The sequence below is a fragment of the Peromyscus eremicus genome, chromosome 7 (genome assembly GCF_949786415.1).
Source record: "Peromyscus eremicus chromosome 7, PerEre_H2_v1, whole genome shotgun sequence".
Taxonomy (NCBI): domain Eukaryota; kingdom Metazoa; phylum Chordata; class Mammalia; order Rodentia; family Cricetidae; genus Peromyscus; species Peromyscus eremicus.
Genome location: NC_081422.1, coordinates 115,343,024 through 115,362,804, shown reverse-complemented (window position 1 = coordinate 115,362,804; position 19,781 = coordinate 115,343,024). Strand labels below are relative to the sequence as shown.

At 50.3% G+C, this 19,781-nt stretch overlaps 1 protein-coding gene across 7 annotated transcripts in view; it reads right to left on the bottom strand.

The window, feature by feature from the left end:
- Positions 1–264: 264 nt before the first annotated feature.
- Positions 265–19,781, bottom strand: part of Trak1 (trafficking kinesin protein 1) — a 108,988-nt gene continuing 89,471 nt past the window's right edge. For 4 of the 7 annotated variants that reach the window (XM_059268926.1, XM_059268920.1, XM_059268925.1 and 1 more), the window contains 3 exons: positions 15,160–15,378; positions 6,099–6,201; positions 265–3,129 (listed from right to left, as the gene is read on the bottom strand). In XM_059268926.1, coding sequence (XP_059124909.1) covers positions 2,367–3,129; positions 6,099–6,201; positions 15,160–15,378 — 1,085 coding nt within the window. In that variant the 3' untranslated portion in view covers positions 265–2,366. Of the gene's footprint in view, positions 3,130–3,217; positions 5,049–6,098; positions 6,202–15,159; positions 15,379–19,781 lie in introns of those variants that run through there. The other 3 variants (XM_059268922.1, XM_059268924.1, XM_059268927.1) reach the window with 2 other exon arrangements.

Genomic DNA, 19,781 nt, shown 5'->3' with positions numbered 1-19,781 from the left:
CCAAAGAGCCAAACACCCCAACTCTTTGAAGAGGCTAATCTCCTGAGTGAAAAGATATGTACCAAGGTAGGGATGGCTTGGGTGAAGAGCACTTGCTGCTCTTGCAGAGGCCCTGAGTTCAGTTTCTAGCTCCCATGTCAGGGTGCTCACAACTACCTGTGACTCTAGCTCTAGGGGACCCACTGCCCTCTTCTGGCCTCTAAGGGCAACTGCATTCAGGTGCGCATATCCACACACAGGCACACCAAGAGATAGACCAAAGTCTCCAGCCTTTGAGCTTGTTTTATTGATATTAGCGAATAAAATTTTGTTGTTGATCTTGATGCATTACAACACACTTTTTGGTTGTGGTTGCTTGATGTTGCTCACCAGTTTATTAACTACACTAAGTATCACAACCTCTAACATGCCAGTTTTCACACTGGTGTTCCCAGCGCAGATGGGTGGCTCCTCTGAATACATGGATGGTCCATTCAAAGGCATGGTTGTCACCCTCCTTTGCTATTCTACCTACTGCTTTCAAATACATTCAAATAGAAAGGTAAGTTACCGGGAGTGACCGCACACCCACAACAGGCAGGAGAGCGGAGAACGTGACGAACCAGCACTCTTGTGTTTGGAGAATAAATAGTTTGAAATAGCGGGACTGAAGCTTGCTGCTTGGGGACCTTCTCAGAGCATCCTCAGTGGATAGAAGGTGACCCTCACTCCATCCAAGGACACATCTTTTGCTGGGGGGAGGGTCCATGTGACAATTTCTTGTACACAGGCTGCTACCTTTCCAGAGATGTCTGGGGCAGGTGATCACGTGACACACAGATGGACAGTCATATTCAGACAAAAGTAAATAAATATTATACCTGGGGTGGGATCTCTCTCTCTCTCTCTCTCTCTCTCTCTCTCTCTCTCTCACACACACACACACACACACACACACACACACACACACACACACACTCTGGCTGGAGCTGGAAGCGGGGGAGGCATCTGATTAAAATACAGCACACACAGTTAATAAATAAAACTCTGTAACTGAGTGGGTGACAGCAACAGGCCCCGGCCTCTCACTTCCTCATTCTCCCATTCATAAGCACCTCTGATTTTTTTTTCCTATGGGCAGAAATGGGATGAGGAGACAAAGGGCTTGGGGGATGGGGAGGAAACTTATTCCTGTTTTGAAACAAGGATAAAAAAATGTGGAGTACGCCTTTAATCCCAGCACTAAGGAGGCAGAGACAGGTGGATCTCTGTGAGTTCAAGGCCAGCCTGGTCTATAAAGGAAGTGCCAGGACAGGGAAGGATACACAGAGAAACCCTGTCTCAAAACAAAACAAAACAAAAAAATAGCCACTAAATGGTTGCAGAGCTCAACCACGCTGCCTGAGCTCCCTCCTGAGGAGAGGTGCCAGCAGCCATCAAAGCTGACCAACCTTGACCCAGGGTGCAGTGAGGTGCTGGGGACTCGCCCTTTTTCTCCACAGTGTATAGATTTGACAGTCTTGTCCCCTATCCCCTTGATCCTACTGTTACAGTGAAAACTGGTCATCCATCAACCTGGCTGTGACACTGGGTCCCAGAAATAAGCCATGTTATCAGCAAGTTAGTGTGTACGCCATTTGCATCTTGGTGTCAGGACCACCAGGAGAAATTATCAGTACTGAGACTTCCCTGCTAATAAAATGTTTAAAAATGAAAAAAATCAATCACACAGAACATAGAGGGACTGCCTGATGGTGCGTCAGAGCGTGAATACATTCTTTTCAGGTCAGGCTCTGAGCCTGTCAGCTGACGACAGACACAGGGTGACTTCAGGTCACACCCGAGAACGGACAACCCATCAGAGCAGATCTTGATAAAGTTGGACCACCTACAACAGAAGAACTGCTCTCTGATGGTGAGCAGCACTGTGGGCTGTCAAGGTGGGCAAGGAGGCCAGCGACACCAGGAGGAGGATGCATTGTGGCCTGCGCCATGTGGCGGCTATGGTGTGCAACCCGACAGTCTTATGCAGGATTCACCAGGTTCCTATCCATGGGATAAGAACACCCTTGGGAATTTCAGTGCTTCTTAAAAGTAAAGAAGAAAGGATGCCACCTTCCCCCGGGTGAGCTCAGGTGACATCACGAGAGTGTAACCTTGTAGGGCTATCCCTTCCTGCACAGTGGAAGAGAGCAGACGCAAGGTCCCCAAGGCCTGTGTACACACCGTGTGGAGTTCTACTCCCCCCCACGAGGCACAAGGTTGATTTGTCTAGCTCAGGAGAAGTAGACCTCAGAGGGGAAGGGTGTGAGTGCTCTGTGGGGGACAGGAGGCGAGGAGCAGATAGAGGAAAACGCTGGTCTCCTGGAGGGCAGAGATCCCTGGCCTCACCGCAAGCTAGTCTGTTTGGGGAGCTTAGCACCCATTAAGATGCCCGAGGTGAGGATCACAGGGGCTCTCATCTGCACACTGGACCCAACCATGGTGGGGAAGCTGCGATTCCGTCGGATGCCACTGGGACACCCCAGAGGCAGGCCCTCGGGCACCAGGCCCCCAGGAACAAGAGCCTGTGCTGGCCCTGTGGCTCCACAGAGGAGAGGTCCCTGATCCTCAGTCAAGGTGGGGATATGTGCTCGTCCTGAGTTCCCCACTCTGGCCACCCCAAACCTCCTGACTTTGTCCACAAGGTTGAGGTTGGAGACAGACACGTCCGTCTGGCTCTCGCTGCTCCTCACATGCTTCTTTTCCCTCACCTCCCTCAGGATGGAGCTGGCAGGCTTGGAGGCCAGGAAGTTGTTGTAGGGAGGGCTCGTGCACTTGAACTCGAAGGAGGGCGGGGAGGCCACGGGTGTCTGCATAGGAGAGTTTGGTGGGGTGGATGGGATCACAGCCATCCTAGGGGTGTAGGAGTGGAGGAGGGAGCCCCTGCCGGCTCTGTCCCAACTCTGGGGGTCATACACAGCCGCCGAGATGCCTCGTTCCTTCAGTAACCATACCAGTCCCAGGGATGTGCTCATGGTGGTTGTGGACTCGCGGATATTTGTGAAGGACTCCGCCAGGCTCAGTCTCCGGGGGGTGCATGGCGTGGCCACTGGTGTGGATTTCAAGTGGCTAGTGCTGCTACAAGCCGGAGCAGGGGCTGAGTTAAGGCTGAAAGAAAATGGGGTCTGGTTATTCATCAGAAAGACCACAGGCATCTTCGTAAGGATCAGTGGCCCTGCCTCCTGCAGAGTGCACAGAAGGAGTTTGGGGTAAGAGAAGGCACCCCGGTGCCCTCAGGTGCTCTGTCTGCACCTGCTCCTCATTTCTTAGGGGGAGTCCCCCTTACATAAGACTGTGCTTCAATTAACAGGAAGCTGCACATGGTCCCCTTTGCTCATTCCTGGCAGGGGCACATAGAGCCCTCTCCTCTGGGCAAAGGATGCAGCTCCATGGTCAGTTGTTGGCCTGCTCAGTGTCACACTGGGCAGTAAGTGGACAATCCAGATTTGATTCCACACGTGAAGTGGCCCCACAGCTGTCAGGGCAGGAAGCAGACCCTCAACAACCAAATTACCCCAAATAGTTTTTTTTTCAAACCTCGATCTTCCTGAGATGCAAATCGGAGCTATGCTATAGGGACAGCACAAACGGCCTTGCACGGCCTTCACCTCGACCCCTTGCTGTTCTAGCTCGCTCTTCCCTGGGATACAGTGAGCGGCAAGTGTGAGGACAAGCCACACCTCACATGATCCGTCTGTCTAGGCTCTGCAATGTTCAAAGCCCACAGAGTGTTTGGCACTGAATGACTGCAACAGGGAGCTCTGCCCATTCACCATGGCCTGTTGATTGGGGGCTTTGAGGTCACAGCATCTGTCGTCCCGCTGGGAAAGCCACCACGATGCAGGGGATCAGGAAGAAGCAGCACTCTGCTCACAAAGCTGGCTTTCAGGGAGCCCTGCCCTGATTCTGAGTGCAGGCAAGCAAAGGAGAATCTGCTATCACCACCTTGTGGGACCCATGTCAGTGGTTGCCAGCTCTAGGCCTTAGCTGGAGTGGTCAGCTTCCCTAGCAACAGGCCAGCTAAGTGGTCCCCAGGACTTAGGCATAGCAACCTCTCCCCAGGAGGCCCAGGTACCTTGGGCAGGTACCAGCTAGAAGAAGAGAAGGAACAGAGCCCATTATGGAGAAAGAGCCCTCCTCTCTAGAGAGAGACAACTCAAAGGCAAGTATCAGCTGGGGGTGCCATGAGGCCCCACCTGCAGATGGTCTCCCCAGAGGTTGTGGGCACAGGGTGGGAATTGTGGAACAGTTCATCTCACACTAGCTCAGGAGGGGAGATCCTGGAAAGTTGGAGCACTTGGAGAGACCTCAGCAGCTTCTGGGACTGAAGATGTGGGGTGCAAAAGGCACAGGGAAGGTTTCTACAAATGCTGACCATTGCTAGAAGGTAAGAATGTTCTAGACTACAAGGCTTATTGACGCAGTCATCCCCAGAAAGGTTTCCAGGGGTTTTGGTTCCACTGCATTTCTTAGCCCCCTCTTACTCCTCACTTCCAAGGCTTTCCTGGTCCCCAGTGTGGCCACATGGGACTTGCAGGGGAAGACATACTCAGAGGCAGTCTGAGGCCTACAGCTTCAGCCAAAAATACACTCAGTTTCACAAGGGACATCCTGTGACTTTAAAAATAATTTTTTATAAACAAAGTCAGGCCTGGAAGCCAGCATCTCCCAGGGAAGCAATGGAGACAGACACAAAGCAGAAATCGAGGGATCCCGTCGGGTGAGACCTTTGGTTAGGCCTTCATTAGTGTCGACACTCAGCTGGTCTGGGGTTTAGCTGGATTAGAAGTAATGATGGTCAAGGCCATGTTAACCAGGCACAACCACAGAGACACGTCAAAGCCTTTGTCCCCAGGTTAGTGGCAGCCACACTTGCACACACAGCTCCTTCGGCGTGGCCCTGCAGGAGCAGGCTCCGTTGGCCGTGTGCTCACCCCCTGCCTTGCCCGTGGGCTCAGACTCTCTGCCCTACATCTCCTCTCAGCTCAACAGGGCATATGGGTGCTTCGCCGTCATCCTCACAAGACCTGTGGAGAATTATCCATAGTTGAAGGTGCTCCGTGGGGTGCTCTCTGAGCTGGCCCTTTTCACCTCCCTCCCTGACACCATCCATTAATTCTGCGATCTTGTTTGACTGCGTCACACAGAAAGTGGTGTGTGTGGGGGTCGCTCTCCCGTGTTGTGGGGGTCCATTCTCCTGTCTCCCTGTAAGGCAGGGAGGGGAGCCATACGACTGAAATCAAGTCAGACAGATTAACATCTCTCCAGATAGTGTGCCAGAGGGAAACAAGCCAGAGTGGGCATGTGACTCCACTGTAGTTTTCTCACACGGGCCATTATAGTTTGGCTGTGATGAACAGTTCCTGGAGTCAGCTCCAGGGACGTGAGGGCTTCCACAGAGCTCAGTAACTCTACCGTGAAAGAACTCCACGCTCCATTGGCAAGGGTTGGGACAACAACCACACCGACTCATCCCCAGGGCTTGCGGAAATGCTGGCTTCAGTCGGGAAAGAAAAGTCCTAAAAATCCACACTGAGGACGGTGACAATGGCTTTCCCAGCGGCCCCGACCCCCACTCTGTATCTGAGGTGGCTACAAGTGCTTATGCCTGTTGGACTGGGCTCTGTCTGTGGGTGCATATGTGTGCACGTATGGGTGTGGGTACAGGAGCACATAGAGAGGCCAGAGGTCAGCCTTGGGTATTGTTCCTTCGGCACCATGTACATCATGTTTGAGACAGGGTAGGTCTCTCTGGCCAGTGAACCCCAGGGATCCATCCACCTGGGATTATAAGCCTGTAGGTGATGGAGATCAAACTCAGGTCCCCATGTTGTAATTGGCTTCTTCTTTTTTCCTTGACCGGGTCTCACTATTTACTTCTGGCTGACCTGGAACTCACTCTGTAGACCAGGCTGGCCTCAAACTCTCAAGAGATCCGCCTGCCTCTGCCTCCAGAGTGCTGGGATTAAATGTGTGCGCCACCACACCTGGCTCTTGACTTCCACCATCACACCTTGTGAGAAAGGGCATCCCCAACTTGTCCCGCTCCCATCCGCCCCAGAGCCACAGTCCCTTACCTTGGCGTGACCCGCGTGAGCTCGTCTGAAGGGTGCAGGATGCGGCAGGTGGTGAAGGTAAAAGTGGAGTTGGTCTGCGACATGCATTTCCCCGGGTAGTGCGCTAGATCGGGACGGAAGAGAACAAACACATTCCTTGCATCCAAACAAACCACGATGAAAGTTAAAATCCAGCATGACCCACCACAGACGTGAGAGGCGAGGGGCTACCTTGTGAACTGGATCTGGGCGAGGAAGACAAGACACCGATGTTCTGGACTGAAGGTGGTCCCTCAAAAATAACCATGTTTTTGAGCACTGGTCTGCAGAGCATCGAATCCCAGCTTCCGGCCCAATCCAGACAGGGTTCCTCATCAGAGTTCTGGGCCAGTAGTGGATCCAGCTCCCAGGGGATGGGGGAGGGCCAATGGGCCTTCATGGATAGATTTAGTGTTCCACCTCAGAGCTCAGATCTGCTTTCTTCCAGCACTGTTTGCTGTGTGTTTCTTTTCATTGACAAGCAGGTGCCAGTGCTCTGCCCAGAGGCGGGGTGGAGTGGGCAGGGAGAGGTGCTTGGTGCCTGGAAGCAGGGCAAGGCTCACGAAGCTCCCTTTTCTGGTCACACAAAAAGGGGCTCAGGGATGTTGGCTCCACTACTGCCCGCCTGCGATGGTCATGGTAAGAGGTGGCCTTGGCCGCCCAACAACAACGTCCAGGAGTTCCAGAACCCGGTCTGGTCTGACCCGCCTCTCCCTGCCCCACACTCGGTAGCTTTCTTTCACATGGTCTCTAGGGTTTCCATTTTTACTAGAACTGAAACAAGGTGTTCTCCTGTGACCGCTCTGCACGTTGTTGTTAGGGCGGCTGACAACCAAGGCTGGAGCAAAGCAAATCATGGGAGTGGAAGGACCATGCACCAGAAGCCAGCGAAGCATCAGTGAGGCAGTCTCCAAGACATCATGATTGTCAAGGTCGTCCTAACTCATAACTCGAGTATTGGTGGGGAAAGAAAAAACAAGTGTGTGTGTGGGGTGGGGGTGGGGTGCATCAAAACATATGCATGATGAAGTCACGAGAGGAGCGCCCATCCCATCACCTCGCACTGCAGCAGCTTAGCCCCCAGACACCTCCTGGAAACGCAAAGGCTATGAAGATTCAAACTACTAGAATCTTCCTGTGGTAAGTTTTCTCTTGGGATTGAAAAGGAAAAAAAAGAAAAAGAAAAAAGAAAGAATCTGGCTGTGCCTTAAAAGAAAACGAGAAACCAAAATGAAGCAAACACGAAAAAAAAATAATAATAAGGGGTGGGATGGGTTGGAGACACAGATCGGAGGCAGGGGGACAATTCCAGAGCACAGAAATAGTGATGATGGCTGGAAGAGAAGGGCAAATGAAGTGCGCGTTGGCAGCGTGCCCCAGCTGTGTCCAGGAGGGCCCAGGGACACCTGGGGTGTCCCCAGCTGTGTCCAGGAGGGCCCAGGGACACCTGGGGTGGCCCCAGCTCTGTGTCCAGGAGGGCCCAGGGACACCTGGGGTGGCAGCAGCATTAGGACCTCCAGCACAGCCTTAGCGGGAGGCACAGAAGGAAACACAGCAAATGAGACAGAAATGGCCTTCGTGGGACTGGAGAGACGGCTCAGTGGTTAAGAGCACTGGCTGCTCTTCCAGAGGACCTGGGTTCAATTCCCAGAACCCACATGGCAGCTCACAGCTATCTGTAACTCCAGTTCCAGGGGATCCGACACCCTCATGCAGGCAAAACACCAATGCACATAAATTTAAAAAATAAATAAAAAGAAAAAAATAAACGGCCTTCGTGAAACAATGACTTTAGTATTGGGTGCAGGCAGTGGCTCCTGAGCTCAGGTAACTGAGAACATGCTGCGGAAAATGGATCAAGCTATGAAAGGGAAAAAAACGCCAACAAAAATGGGTCAAGCTATGAAGATACGGCAACCAGACAATCACAAGTCTTGGACAGCGACAAAGTCCAGGAAAAAAAACAACAGGAAGCCTGAGAGGAGGGTTATTGAGGAAAGACAGACAGGGAAAGGAGCAAATAGATCATTAGGACAAAATGGTAGTAGGAGGAAACATAAAAAAAATAATCAAGGCCAGGCGGGATTAAATTTAGAAGTGCAGCCCCATCTGAACGTGTGGCCAGAGTGTGCAAATATCCCTCCCCAGCCCACTATGTGTACAGTCTCCAAGAAGAACATTTTAGAGATGGAGTTGAATCAACAGAAGTAAAACCCATCACATCCAAATGGGTTTGGGAGATAAGAAAAGGCTGCTAAAAATTCATGTCCCCACTCCCCAGGAGCAACGGACAGCTTTGAAGACCAAGAAGACTGATTATCTGAAGAGCCAAAGCCGGGGATTCGGCCCCTCCACAATACCACAGGGATGTCTGGGAGCTCGGACTCTCGGTGTCACCACGGACTGCCGGGACGCAGCTGCGCCTCCCTTCCTTGGGACACAATATAGAGACAGTGAGTTTCCCCAGGAAGGGCTCTCCAGAGCCCCTCCTGTTTGTACCAGAGAAGCAAAACATTGAGCCCTGATTCTTGGCTTTAGGAAAAGAACAATCCAGACGTGAAAACACGCTCGGCAGTTGGGGCTTGGGATCAAAACTGGAGTTGCCAAGACCATACTGCACACCAAAGCCCAAAGCTCTGCTCAACTGCAAGTTCAATTTTGTTTACCTCACAGGCTTCATTTTGAGGGCACAAAGGGCAGGGTTTCTTGGAATGACTACTCCAACTTCCTGGTGAAGTCCTTATTCTTGTCTCAACCTGACTGGAGGGCTTCGGGCATCATGGGGGACGGACAGATGACACACTTGATCACAGCCAAAGGCTGAGTGGCAGGTTACAAGCAGGGTCAAGGTTACTGTTTGTAACTAAGCAAGCCAGGCACTTCCAGAGGTGGATCCCTGTGCTGGCCTGGGCTTTGTGCTCACTAAGACAACAGCCCACTCTGGGTACCTCACCACATTTTAGATGGAAATGGATTTTTCTTTCATTTAACAACTCTACGTTTAGCTGGTCTTTTGCTCTAGGTTTTGATGCTGATATAAGAACTGGTAAGGTTTAAAATCAACTAAGCCTTGGCTGTCAGAGACCCACAGGGGTGAAATAAAGATGACTGGTGTACCACACGCTAACACCCGCTATGGCCAGCTGTGGGAGGGCGTGGGAAGGTTGAGGCCCACTTTGTCTTGTTTGTTGGTGTGGCCTGTGTGCTTCTGCTTGGAGTGAAGGTACCTGAGAGGCAACACTACCTGCTTGCCTACGGCGAGGCGGCGAGGACCCATGGTAGGTCATCCCTGACACAGTCCTGTGGCTCCAACAGAGTTGGGTGGCAGGGTGGCGGGGGGGGGGGGGGGGGGGGCTGCTACATACACCAGGGGGCTGTTGCCCTGCAGAGTGCTGAAGCCTCCCGGGGTTGTTGCTTCCCCAAAGCTCTCAGAGGAGAGGAGTATGGCCAGATGCTCTGCTGAGCTCAAGGGCCCTGCAGGGACTTAAAGATGACTGGGACTGCCCATCTGGGCAGCCACATTTAGACATCGATTTCATTCAGCCCCTTCTTTCCTCTATCCTCTGGGGAGGGGCAAGCTGACAATACACTGGATTAAACACTTTCCTCTCAGAGCAACACCCTAGAAGCCAGTGGGCACACACACAGGCACTGAAGCCTGTTGAGATGTGACACAAACCCAGGCTATTTCATAGACCTTTGAGAATGGGGAGACACTGGCCACGCCTCACACTCAGCTACGTCTTGTTTGTTTTGAGATAGGGGCTCATGTATCCCAGGCTGCCTAGAGCTCACTAGACAGACTAGGATGACCTTGAACTTCTGATCCTTCTGACTCCACCTCCCAAGTGTTGAGATTATAGGTGTGCACCACCACCCCTGGTTTACAGTTCTGAGGATAGAACCCAGGGCTTTGTGTACGCTAAACAAGTGAACCACATCTTCAGCCCCAAGATAGGTTTGTTAAAGATCGCATAAATAACTTCTAACAATGTCAAAAACATTTGTTTTTCAAATGTATCTGGAAATCTTGAAAAAGGGACCCCATCTTTACAGTGCACAGAGTGCCCTCTGTACTCGCTCTGTGGGAAGCAGGCGCCTGGGGTGAGAGAAGTAAGCAAGCCCTCCCCTTCCTTGACTTGACCATGTGGGTGTGAAGCTGCTATCATGTGATTTGCACCCGCTGTGCACTTTCTATGAACTCTTTCTCCTTCCCCACCCTCTACACACACACACACACACACACACACACACTTCCAGTAGTGGCCACCACATCAACAGTGGTACCCAAGGGTCTTTCCTACACCCCCCCCCCCCAAACTGCTGAAAATAAAAGCTGCTCTCTTCAAACTGAACGGCCTGCCTGGCTTGAGTCGAGCCCTAAGCTCATGAGCCGGTTTTTGTTTTTACAGAATACCCAGCTGGTAATGGCATTGTCTTGCTTGGGATGGGAAGGTTGCCTTTTCATGAGCCAAAAAAGGAGGTGAAAGCAATGTTTCAGAGTTCTTCCTAAAAAGACAAACATCAGGGCATGGAAAAATGTTTCATAATGTAACAGCACCTGTGAACGATCATGTATAAAACCATGTGCCCAATGGCCACATTCGTACAAGCACAGAGCGAAGGATGTTGCACAGTTGACCTGCGCTTTCCTCCGTACGGGGACATTGTCACACTGGTTTCAAATGAGACTATGCAAAACTTGCTTTGACATACAGTCTAGTTACGTTAGCTCAGGCTAGCCCTTGAATTCATAATCCCCACGCCTCAGCTACCTGAGAGCTGGGATGACAGGTAGCTACCCTACTTCACCAAGAAACTGGTTTTAAACTATGAATTGTTGTACTTTAGTGACAAAACTTTCTGAACTCTTAGCTTCTGGCTTCCCTCCATTCCCAGTTTTCTTGATTCTTGAATGTTTCTTTTAACAGCACTAGTCTTATCCTGTAGCTCTGTGAAAGCCCCTGGCTCCCAGCCCATTACACCCCAGTCTGGTAGATCTTCTGGAAAGAATCATAAGATCTTTTTCTGGTTCTATACAACTGACATTTAGTTCTTGTGAACTTAAAAACTCTATTCTCACCATAGCAAACTGCCTGTTATCTGTTTAATCACAAAAATATGTATGAATTAGGAGATGAACCACTTCATAACATCCTGCAGAGAGGGCAGGAACAACTTTTGAGCATCTCTAAGGAATCCTCTGGAGGAAAAGAACATTTTAGAACATGGTAAAACTGTCAAAGGAGTAAATGCAAAACTCTCTCTGGATCTTTTTCTACTAATAAGGCCAGAGCACATGCCTCTGGCTCCTCATCCTCCCTTCTGGGGCTGACACAGAGGTCAGGAAGATTGGAGAGTATGTCTCCCATTCTTCTCAAGGGGGTGGCTGTCGTCTGTCTGAACATCTCTGTGGGCTCATAAAGTCCTCTCCACATGAGCAGAGCCACACAGGGGCCTCAGCAAGCCACATGGCAGCTGGAGTGTCCTGGAGGGGAGACACTCCAGGTGGCTCTGCTCTCTAAGGTTTAGGCAGGGCCACGCCTGCCCTGTCCCTTTTTGAGGAGTTGCTCTTCCATTCCCTTCCGTCACTGCTCTACTTCCGGTTGCGGATGGCCTGTTATGCTCAGTCCACCAAGCGCTCTTAGAAATAGCTCTAGACTTCCTTAGCATGTTCTAACCCAGTGGGTGTGAGCAGACCACTCACTCTTTAAGGACTCAAGGATGCAGAATCAGGGCTGAGAAAATGTCCCCATCCCATGGGGAACACAGAAGGCACTTCCCTCTGCCAAAGACATCAGAAGGTCTGTGAGTCAATTATACCGACCTTCCCTTCCAGACCCACTGGGCCACTGGGCCTGTTTCTTCATACAAGCTATGTGCACCCTCCTCTGTGGATAGCGGTGGGACTGAGTGTAACAGATTCGAGGAGGAGGGCTTGCTCTCACGGGGCACCCGCTCTGTGACTGAACTGAAGGAATGCCTCACTGGCCAGACTTCTTCCCATGGCGGGCTATTTTCTTCATTCCTTCACTCCACAAAAGCTCCTGAGCACAGCTTGGATCTGTTTGGGTAAGGAAGTGGTACAAAGGCTTTTTCCTGACCTCTGCCTCTGAGAACAGAACTTCTGAGGTCTGTTTTGAATGAGTGTGATTTTAATGGTCTACACTGATGCCAGGATCTTGGGGCCCAATTGTGAGTCATGTGCACTTCGGGGGTCACAGGTGGATAAAGTATGAGCCAGTCTCAGGGTATTATCTCCATGTATGGCAGTGACAGACAGACAAACTGACTTTTGACTTCATCTCTGGTGTTGGTTTAATCTTTTCTTCCCCTGTGGGTCTTCAGGAGATTCAGCTGAGTTCAAGCCTGAGCCTCTCCCACCAGCCAGCTACAGAGCGGACTAATTAACCCTTGTCCTCATGCAGACCACCCCCAACCATGAACTATAGCAGAGTGCCGGGGACCCGGCGATGACTGTCCTGAGAAAAATGCGTTTCCTGTGCCAACTCAGGACATCAAACACTCATCAAAATAATAAAACTATGACCTAAAGGTTGTTTTCAATGGTCCATTTTAATCTTCTAGATCATTCACAACACAACAGCATGGAACCAGCCTTCTCAAAACATGGGATTAAGGGGAAAAAAAAAATCACAGGATGCTTCAAAAGATACATTAAAATACACTAATGAAAATGTTTACTAGGTGAGTCTTCCTACTCTTCACCCATGCTGGTACCAACTGTAAGGAAGACTGTCAACTGCCTTCTGATTCAGACTTCTGCCCTCTGAGATGCTCCCAAGCACACAGCAGCTCTGGGAGCTCAGGTGTCAGTGCTGGGCCAGCAGAGACCAGGCCAGTGGGACATATATCCCAAGACTGTGGAGCTCCAGGCCTTCCCATGAAGACCCATCAGCCTTTACCCACATTCCCTGACTGTGCATAAGGAGCATTTGGGGTATCCGGCTTGTCTCGGGGTGGCAGAGTCTCGTGCTCCCACTCCTGACAGCAGAACAGATCGGTCATTTCAGTGGAGAAAAGGAGTCACATGGCTCTGCACACCTTCCCTCTGCACAGCGCTTCCAAAGAAGAGCTTCCCACGACGAAAACAAGCTCTGGAGAACTCAGTGCTAAAAGGGGCACCTTTCCTGAATGACCCTGAACAACTGATTAGCTATGCGGGGAGCACACACCTTGAGCCTGATCTTTCTATAGTTTCTGCTCTACATGTGTTTGACTGCCCTCAACTCAAGTTGCTGGCTGAATATACTATAAGGTTCCACGAGGGGTGGGGCATTAGGCCAGAAAGTCCACTGTCACAGGAAGGGCAGAGGCTGGGCCTCTAGTCCTCATAACCAGGGCTCCACCCTCTGACCTCCCACACAGCTCTGGGTGCACTGATTTTATTCTTTCTGAACAACTTCCCCCCCAAAGCACCTGAGGGGTGCATCTTCCATCTTCCAGGATGGGCATTCTAGCTACAGGAAGGACCCATGTGACCTCTGACTGCTATCCTTTCTCCATGGCAGTTAGCCAGATGCTGGTGCTGTCTGCCTTCAGATGGGACCCAGTGTTGATAACAAATCAAGACTCAAGGCTGCAGCTGGCTGTCCTGTCCTTTTGTTTGTTGAAACAGAATCTCACTATGTAGCCCAGATCCTCCTGCCTCAGCTTCCTGGGAACTGTAAGTGCTTGGATTGTAAGTATACACCACCAGGCCTAATTGAGTGTGTAGATCTCCCAGGATGAACGCTCATTCCCTCTATACCCTTCACTTGGTAACTTACTTTAAAAACTCAAAACATAAATGGTTGTGATACGCCTCTAAAGCTGACATTTAAAGAAACAGTTGGTCCAAGTCAAGCCTCTTGACCACAGCTGTCTGCAATTAACCTGGGGATAGGCGACACCACGAAACCCTGGCTTCGTCCTGCCTTGGATTGCATGGCAATGTTGTGGCCTCTACAAATTAAAATTATGAATCAGAAAGGTGAATATCCTTTCTTTGCATCTAGTGACTTGGGGATGTCATGAGGATGACAATATTGGGGTCACTCATCTTTTCTCTCACACCCCGAGTTCTTTGTCTTCCCAGGACAATGAGCTAGGAGGTCCAAGAACAAAGCAAAGGGAGCATGTGGATTAGCAGTAACTACATAATGCCCCAGAGGTCCCAGGAGCCCTGAGCACAAACTTCCCACCCCAGTGCAAGACGTTTGTGGGTCACCCCGTACACCCATGGTCACACTGCTGGGCGGTGGGATGGGCTAGCCAGAGCACCTAGCATCCTCTTTGTTCAGAGATGAATGACATCTCTTACAGTGTATCTGGTTAAAGAGAATCACTGAACACTTATAAAAAATCCATTTTGAATACATGAAAGTATCATATGCTCCTTCACAGAGCTGGCATGGCCAACCAGGCACCATCCAACTATCCCCTGGACTTCTGTCTGATTTTCACACATCCTACTGCCTCTCACTCTTCGTCACTCCCCTAAAATTGCTCAGCTTGCTCACTTTGGAAATCCCAAGATGATATGGGAAACGGCCACATCAGAGTCAGGGAAGGATGGCCGCTACAGAATCCAGGAACACCTGTTCTCGGGGCACCATATCCCACTTTTTAGCAGCCTCTCCTGCTCCCACTTGCAGGGCCCTGCTGGGCCACACACCTCCAATCCAAGATGGGCAGAGGTGCCTACTTGTCACAAAGTGGAGGATTTGCTCTATTTTAAAAGCAGAACCTGATGATGGGAAAGCTTTTCCTTGTCACCCACACAGACGAGCGGAAGCTACAGACACAGAGTCACTACGGATGGTGCCAGGAACAGAGGTGAGCAAGGCCCAGAGCTCTGTCTCCGGCAAAGGGGTCAGGTTTACAGGACTAATTGAGGCGCCCTCACCAGACCCCTCCTCCTCCTCCTCCTCCTCCAGGCCTGCTGGCGCTGGCAGCTTGTGCATCTCCTCTGGGGAAGCCTGAGGCTGGCTGGAGTAACTTCTGCTGCCTGAGACAGTCACACGTGCTCGGGACCTCTCACCTGAGGTCTCCGGGTGCTGAACTGGCGTGGAGGTAGCTAGGCCCGTGAGGGAAATGTGGTCACCTGTGTCATCTTCCTCAAAGTCGTTAAGGCAGTACACTTCATCCAGGTCAACGTCCAGCGTCCGGAAGCCCTTGGTGACCACACCAGGACGGGGGTCCAGGATGCCCCCAAGATGAGGTTGGGCCAATTGCTGCCAGTGGTGAAGCGTGGCTGAACCTTGTGGGAGAAAAGAGAGGGGAGGAGAAGGGGGGGGGGTTAGGATGCCAGCTAGAGCAAATGTTTCCCACCCTCACACCCGCGCTTGCATGGGACTGTGGGAGGGACCGGGATAGAGCTCACTTGACCCTTTCAACTGGACAATGGCGCTATCCCCTGCCATACCAGGAGGGGGCACCACTGTAAAGAACCAACAACTTCTAAAGGAAAATAGATTGCTATATACTGGGTGCCAATGTTTGGTTACAAGTGTTTTAGAGCACTCCATGCCACACTTAACACACTATCATTTCTCTGACAGAAGAGGGTGAAAATGGCCAGACAAGAACCACAGGAAGCTTGTAACAACGCATGAGAACACATGGGGACCAGGAAGCCACGGGACACTCAGGAACAAGCCTGCAGACGGAAGTTATAAAAAAGAGTAGCCATGAAGGAAGGTAGGGTGAGGACAGGGGTTCAAGAACAAGGTAAGACGTCACAGAGGCCTAAAGCAGTGGCGCCATCTCCAAGGTGACACTGGACCCTGGGACTCAGGTGACAGCCTGTGGGGTTGTAATAACAGAGTGTCCCTGATGACCTCAGGTGTCCCAGGCGTTCTACCAAGAAGGTGCACAGGGCCAGGAGTGTCTGGAAATCCTGGTGCTGAGGAGCTAAGTGATATCTCAGATAGAAAGGTGGCTGGGGTAGGTGAGGGGCAGCTCAGGCCTTCCGTGCTTCCAGACACCTGGGTCCTCCAACTTGCCATGGAGGTCTGAGAAGGATTCTGAAAATGGACAATTTCAATCCCACTTAAAAAGAAAAAGCAAAGAGCACACTTTGAGCCCCAACACCCTCAACACCCCTTCCAGGTCCACACCAGTTTTAAGGATACACATTTCATCCTCCTTAACAGACTTGGGCCTACTGAACAGAGTTTAAAAAAACAAAAACAAAAAACAAACAAACAAACAAACAAAAAAACCAAGAAAACAAAAAACAACAAACAAAACACCCTCTGTGAGCAAAAGGAAAAAACAAAACAACAAAGAGGTTTAAAGAACAAAACAAAACAACATATTCATGTCTGTATAGACTCCAGAAGAACTTGGAACAAAATACAAGTTATTTTTGGTGACCACAACTTTGGGAGAAACAAAGATGCTAATGCCATCTAGTGGCAGAAATCAGGGGTGGAGCTAAGCATTCCAGTGATCCCCAGAGTCCCCACAGGCAGAAGACTCAGCTTCAAATGGCACCTGGCGCTGAGACCCCAAAACATCCTTAAGGTCCATATCTGTTGAGAATCTGAAGGAAATCGCTGACCAAAAGGGAAATGCGTGTGCCAAGAACTCCAAAAGTACCACTGTTTCGTAAATCCAGCTCACACTGGACATGACAGTACGGTATGCCTGCGAGATTTACATGCACGGTGTTGATGGAGGACGGCAGGATGAAGAAGCACTATACTGTAGACTTCTCAAGACAGGGTTTCTCTGTGTAGTCCTGGCTGTCCTGGAACTCACTCTGTAGACCAAGCTGACCTCTAACTCAGAGATCCGCCTGCCTCTGTCTCCCAATGCTGGTAAGCCACATCCTAACTTTATATTGTAGCATTATCTGCAAAGCACGTTGTAAGTAGTTACATACACACATTGTAAGGGTTTCTTTGACCTAGCTGCAATCCAAATGGGACTTGAGAGGAACTCAAGACGTGGTAGCCTTCATGTGTGCAAGACCTCCACTACACAGAGATGACGCAGGAAAAATATCAGAAGGGATAGGGATACACACCAGCATTGTGCAACTCAGAGACAAGGCTAAACTATGGAAAGATTGGCTGCCTCAGTTTCCCCTCCCTGTATAATTTGCTGGCTGGAGATGAGAGGGAAGACAGGTCTCTGGCAGGTTAACCTATTGTCTTCTCCACTGTCAGCTCACTGAATAAAGACAGCTTGAAGACTCCGTTCCTGCCTCTGCTTACTGGCATTTGAAATGATGGCACATGAGCTCCACATTCCAATAGAAACTCCCTGGACTCTACACGCAAGCACAGCAATGCACGCCTCAAACTCCCCAGGAGGGATTCTTGCTCACTGTACAAATGGGAGAACAGAAAGTTCCTGAAGCTAAGTAACTGAACTAGTGGTGTATGAGTCAGAACATGAGTGTGAGGGCCAGGAACGTGAGCTCAGTGGGCAACAGGGGCTGGCCATCAGCTGTACAGGTGGTATCAGTGACCCAGAGCAGAACTTCCAGGTCGGTGTCCGAGGCCCAGCAGGAAGGCCGCACACCCATGCCACCTCTGACAGTCCCTTTCACACTATCCACGTGCTTTCTCACAGGTCACAGGAAGAAGCCATCATCACGGCCAACTCGGACATCCCGTGTCAGCTTCCCACTCACCAGGCACTTGCTGAGTGTTGGCTACTCTCCATTTCACAGATAAGGACAGCAAGTATGGGGAAAGGCACTGGCCAGAGGTTGTATTAAGTAGCACGCAGCCCATCTGGGATTAAAATGAAGGCCTCTGGCCTCTACTCCCTGAAGCTCTCAGCAGAGAGACACCCCCCCCCCCCCATGAACCTCATGAATCCAGCCAAAAGCAAGCCCAGATGGCAGCTGCGGATTGCGGGACAGGTGCTTTCAATCCCACAGACCTAAGCACTGTTTCAGCCTTAGCTGTGATTTCAGTCATGTCAACAGTGGGCCTCAAGAGCACTTCCTCTTCCTGGCTGGGTCTGAGGCTCCAGGTACTCAAGGAACCCAGCACCTGAGCAGAGGAATACTCACTTCCCCACCCTGCCACTTCCATGCCCCAAGCCATTCTATAGAATTCCACCCACCTCCCGGCTCCATCACCCCTCCCTGCAATCTTGTCCTGATACAGGGAGCACAGTTGAAGGAGACTGAAGCAGACCTTACCCAAGGTGAGCACAGGCCGCCTCTGTCCTCGCCTTTATCTCAGTCTCACCCTTCAACCTGGCTTCTCTTCCTGTCCAACCGGAAGTGGGAAAAGCACTGTGCTACTGACCACTTCTCATCACTTACTCCATCGCTGGGACAGGCAGGACACAGGAGAAGGACTATTGCCCAGCTCAATCTTTTTAAGACAGACATCTCTTTTTTTATCTTGAATATCCTGTTCTTTACTGGCAAGATGTTTGAAATGGGGAAAGGAGAAGTAGATAGAGGACATTGATTGCTTCAGTGATGTTCCTAGACAATGGTCTCCAGGGACCTCACCCCAGGTGCCTTTACCTGGACTGCTGGAGATCAAGGATATTCTATCGGTGTCTCACTAGGCCAGTGGAAACGCATGTGAGAACATAACCCCAGCATAATGATGGTTCAGGGGTCAACAGCCATAACTGGGCCCTTCAGACCCAGGTGGCTGAATCAGGGACAAGTCTGACATTCTTGTTTGATAGCTATGCCCATGTTACAAATAAGGGAGATGGTTCAAGAGGAGGGCTAACTCACCCAACACAATGACAGAAACTATAATCAGGGACACAACTACACTAACATCCCATCTTAGAGCCAATAGTGATGCAAATATTGATTGTGGAGGGAAAGGAGGAGAGAGCATATCAGTTGTCCTCTAAACAGCTAAGAAAGAAGTCTGAGAAATACAAAATGAAGCCAAAAGGATCCATATCACAGGGTGTGTTACAGGCCACAGTGATAAGACATGACTTTTTAATGGTAGTAATTCAACTTGGGGTGGGGGGGGGGCAGTGCTGGATGCCACAGGTGAAACTCATCTTACACACGAGTGGAGTTTCTTCTTACTCTTGTCATAAAAATAAAGGTACAAAGTTAGAAGAAACAAAGATGAATTGGTCAAAATTAAGTTTTCAAAATCTCATCCTGCAATGCACCTGAAAAATGAACCCAAAACATACCATAGGTCACCCAGTGAAACACAGTTAAGTATGAGAAGTAGAGAGATGGTCAGTGTCTAATGAACTTTGAGAGACAAAAGAAGAAAAGAAAAGAAAGGCAGAAATAAAATTGCAGAAATGGAAGGTTTTATTGAAAGAAAACCAGACATAATTGAAGGTCAGAAAACACAGGCTCACAACTGAATAAACAATTAAAAAGAGTGAGCTGCCCTTCCCTGGAAGCTAGGAAGGACCTACTACACAATTAATTCATCATTATTAAAAGGAAAAACCAAAAATAGCCCTTCTTCTTTCTTTGGAAATACAGGGACTGTGGCACATCGCACGTCTTTACTAATCATGGCCTCAGCTTGCAGGCTGCCTGTTCTGCAAGGCTGACACACCATCCCTGAGGCAGCAAAGACAGAGGCTTTTGAGATGAAAATAATTGTTGTCCTCTCAGGTACAAGTCTGTACCTGTGTGACAAAAACAACCTGTGGCATTGAAATGTCATGATGAGTGTGGAGCGTAATTAG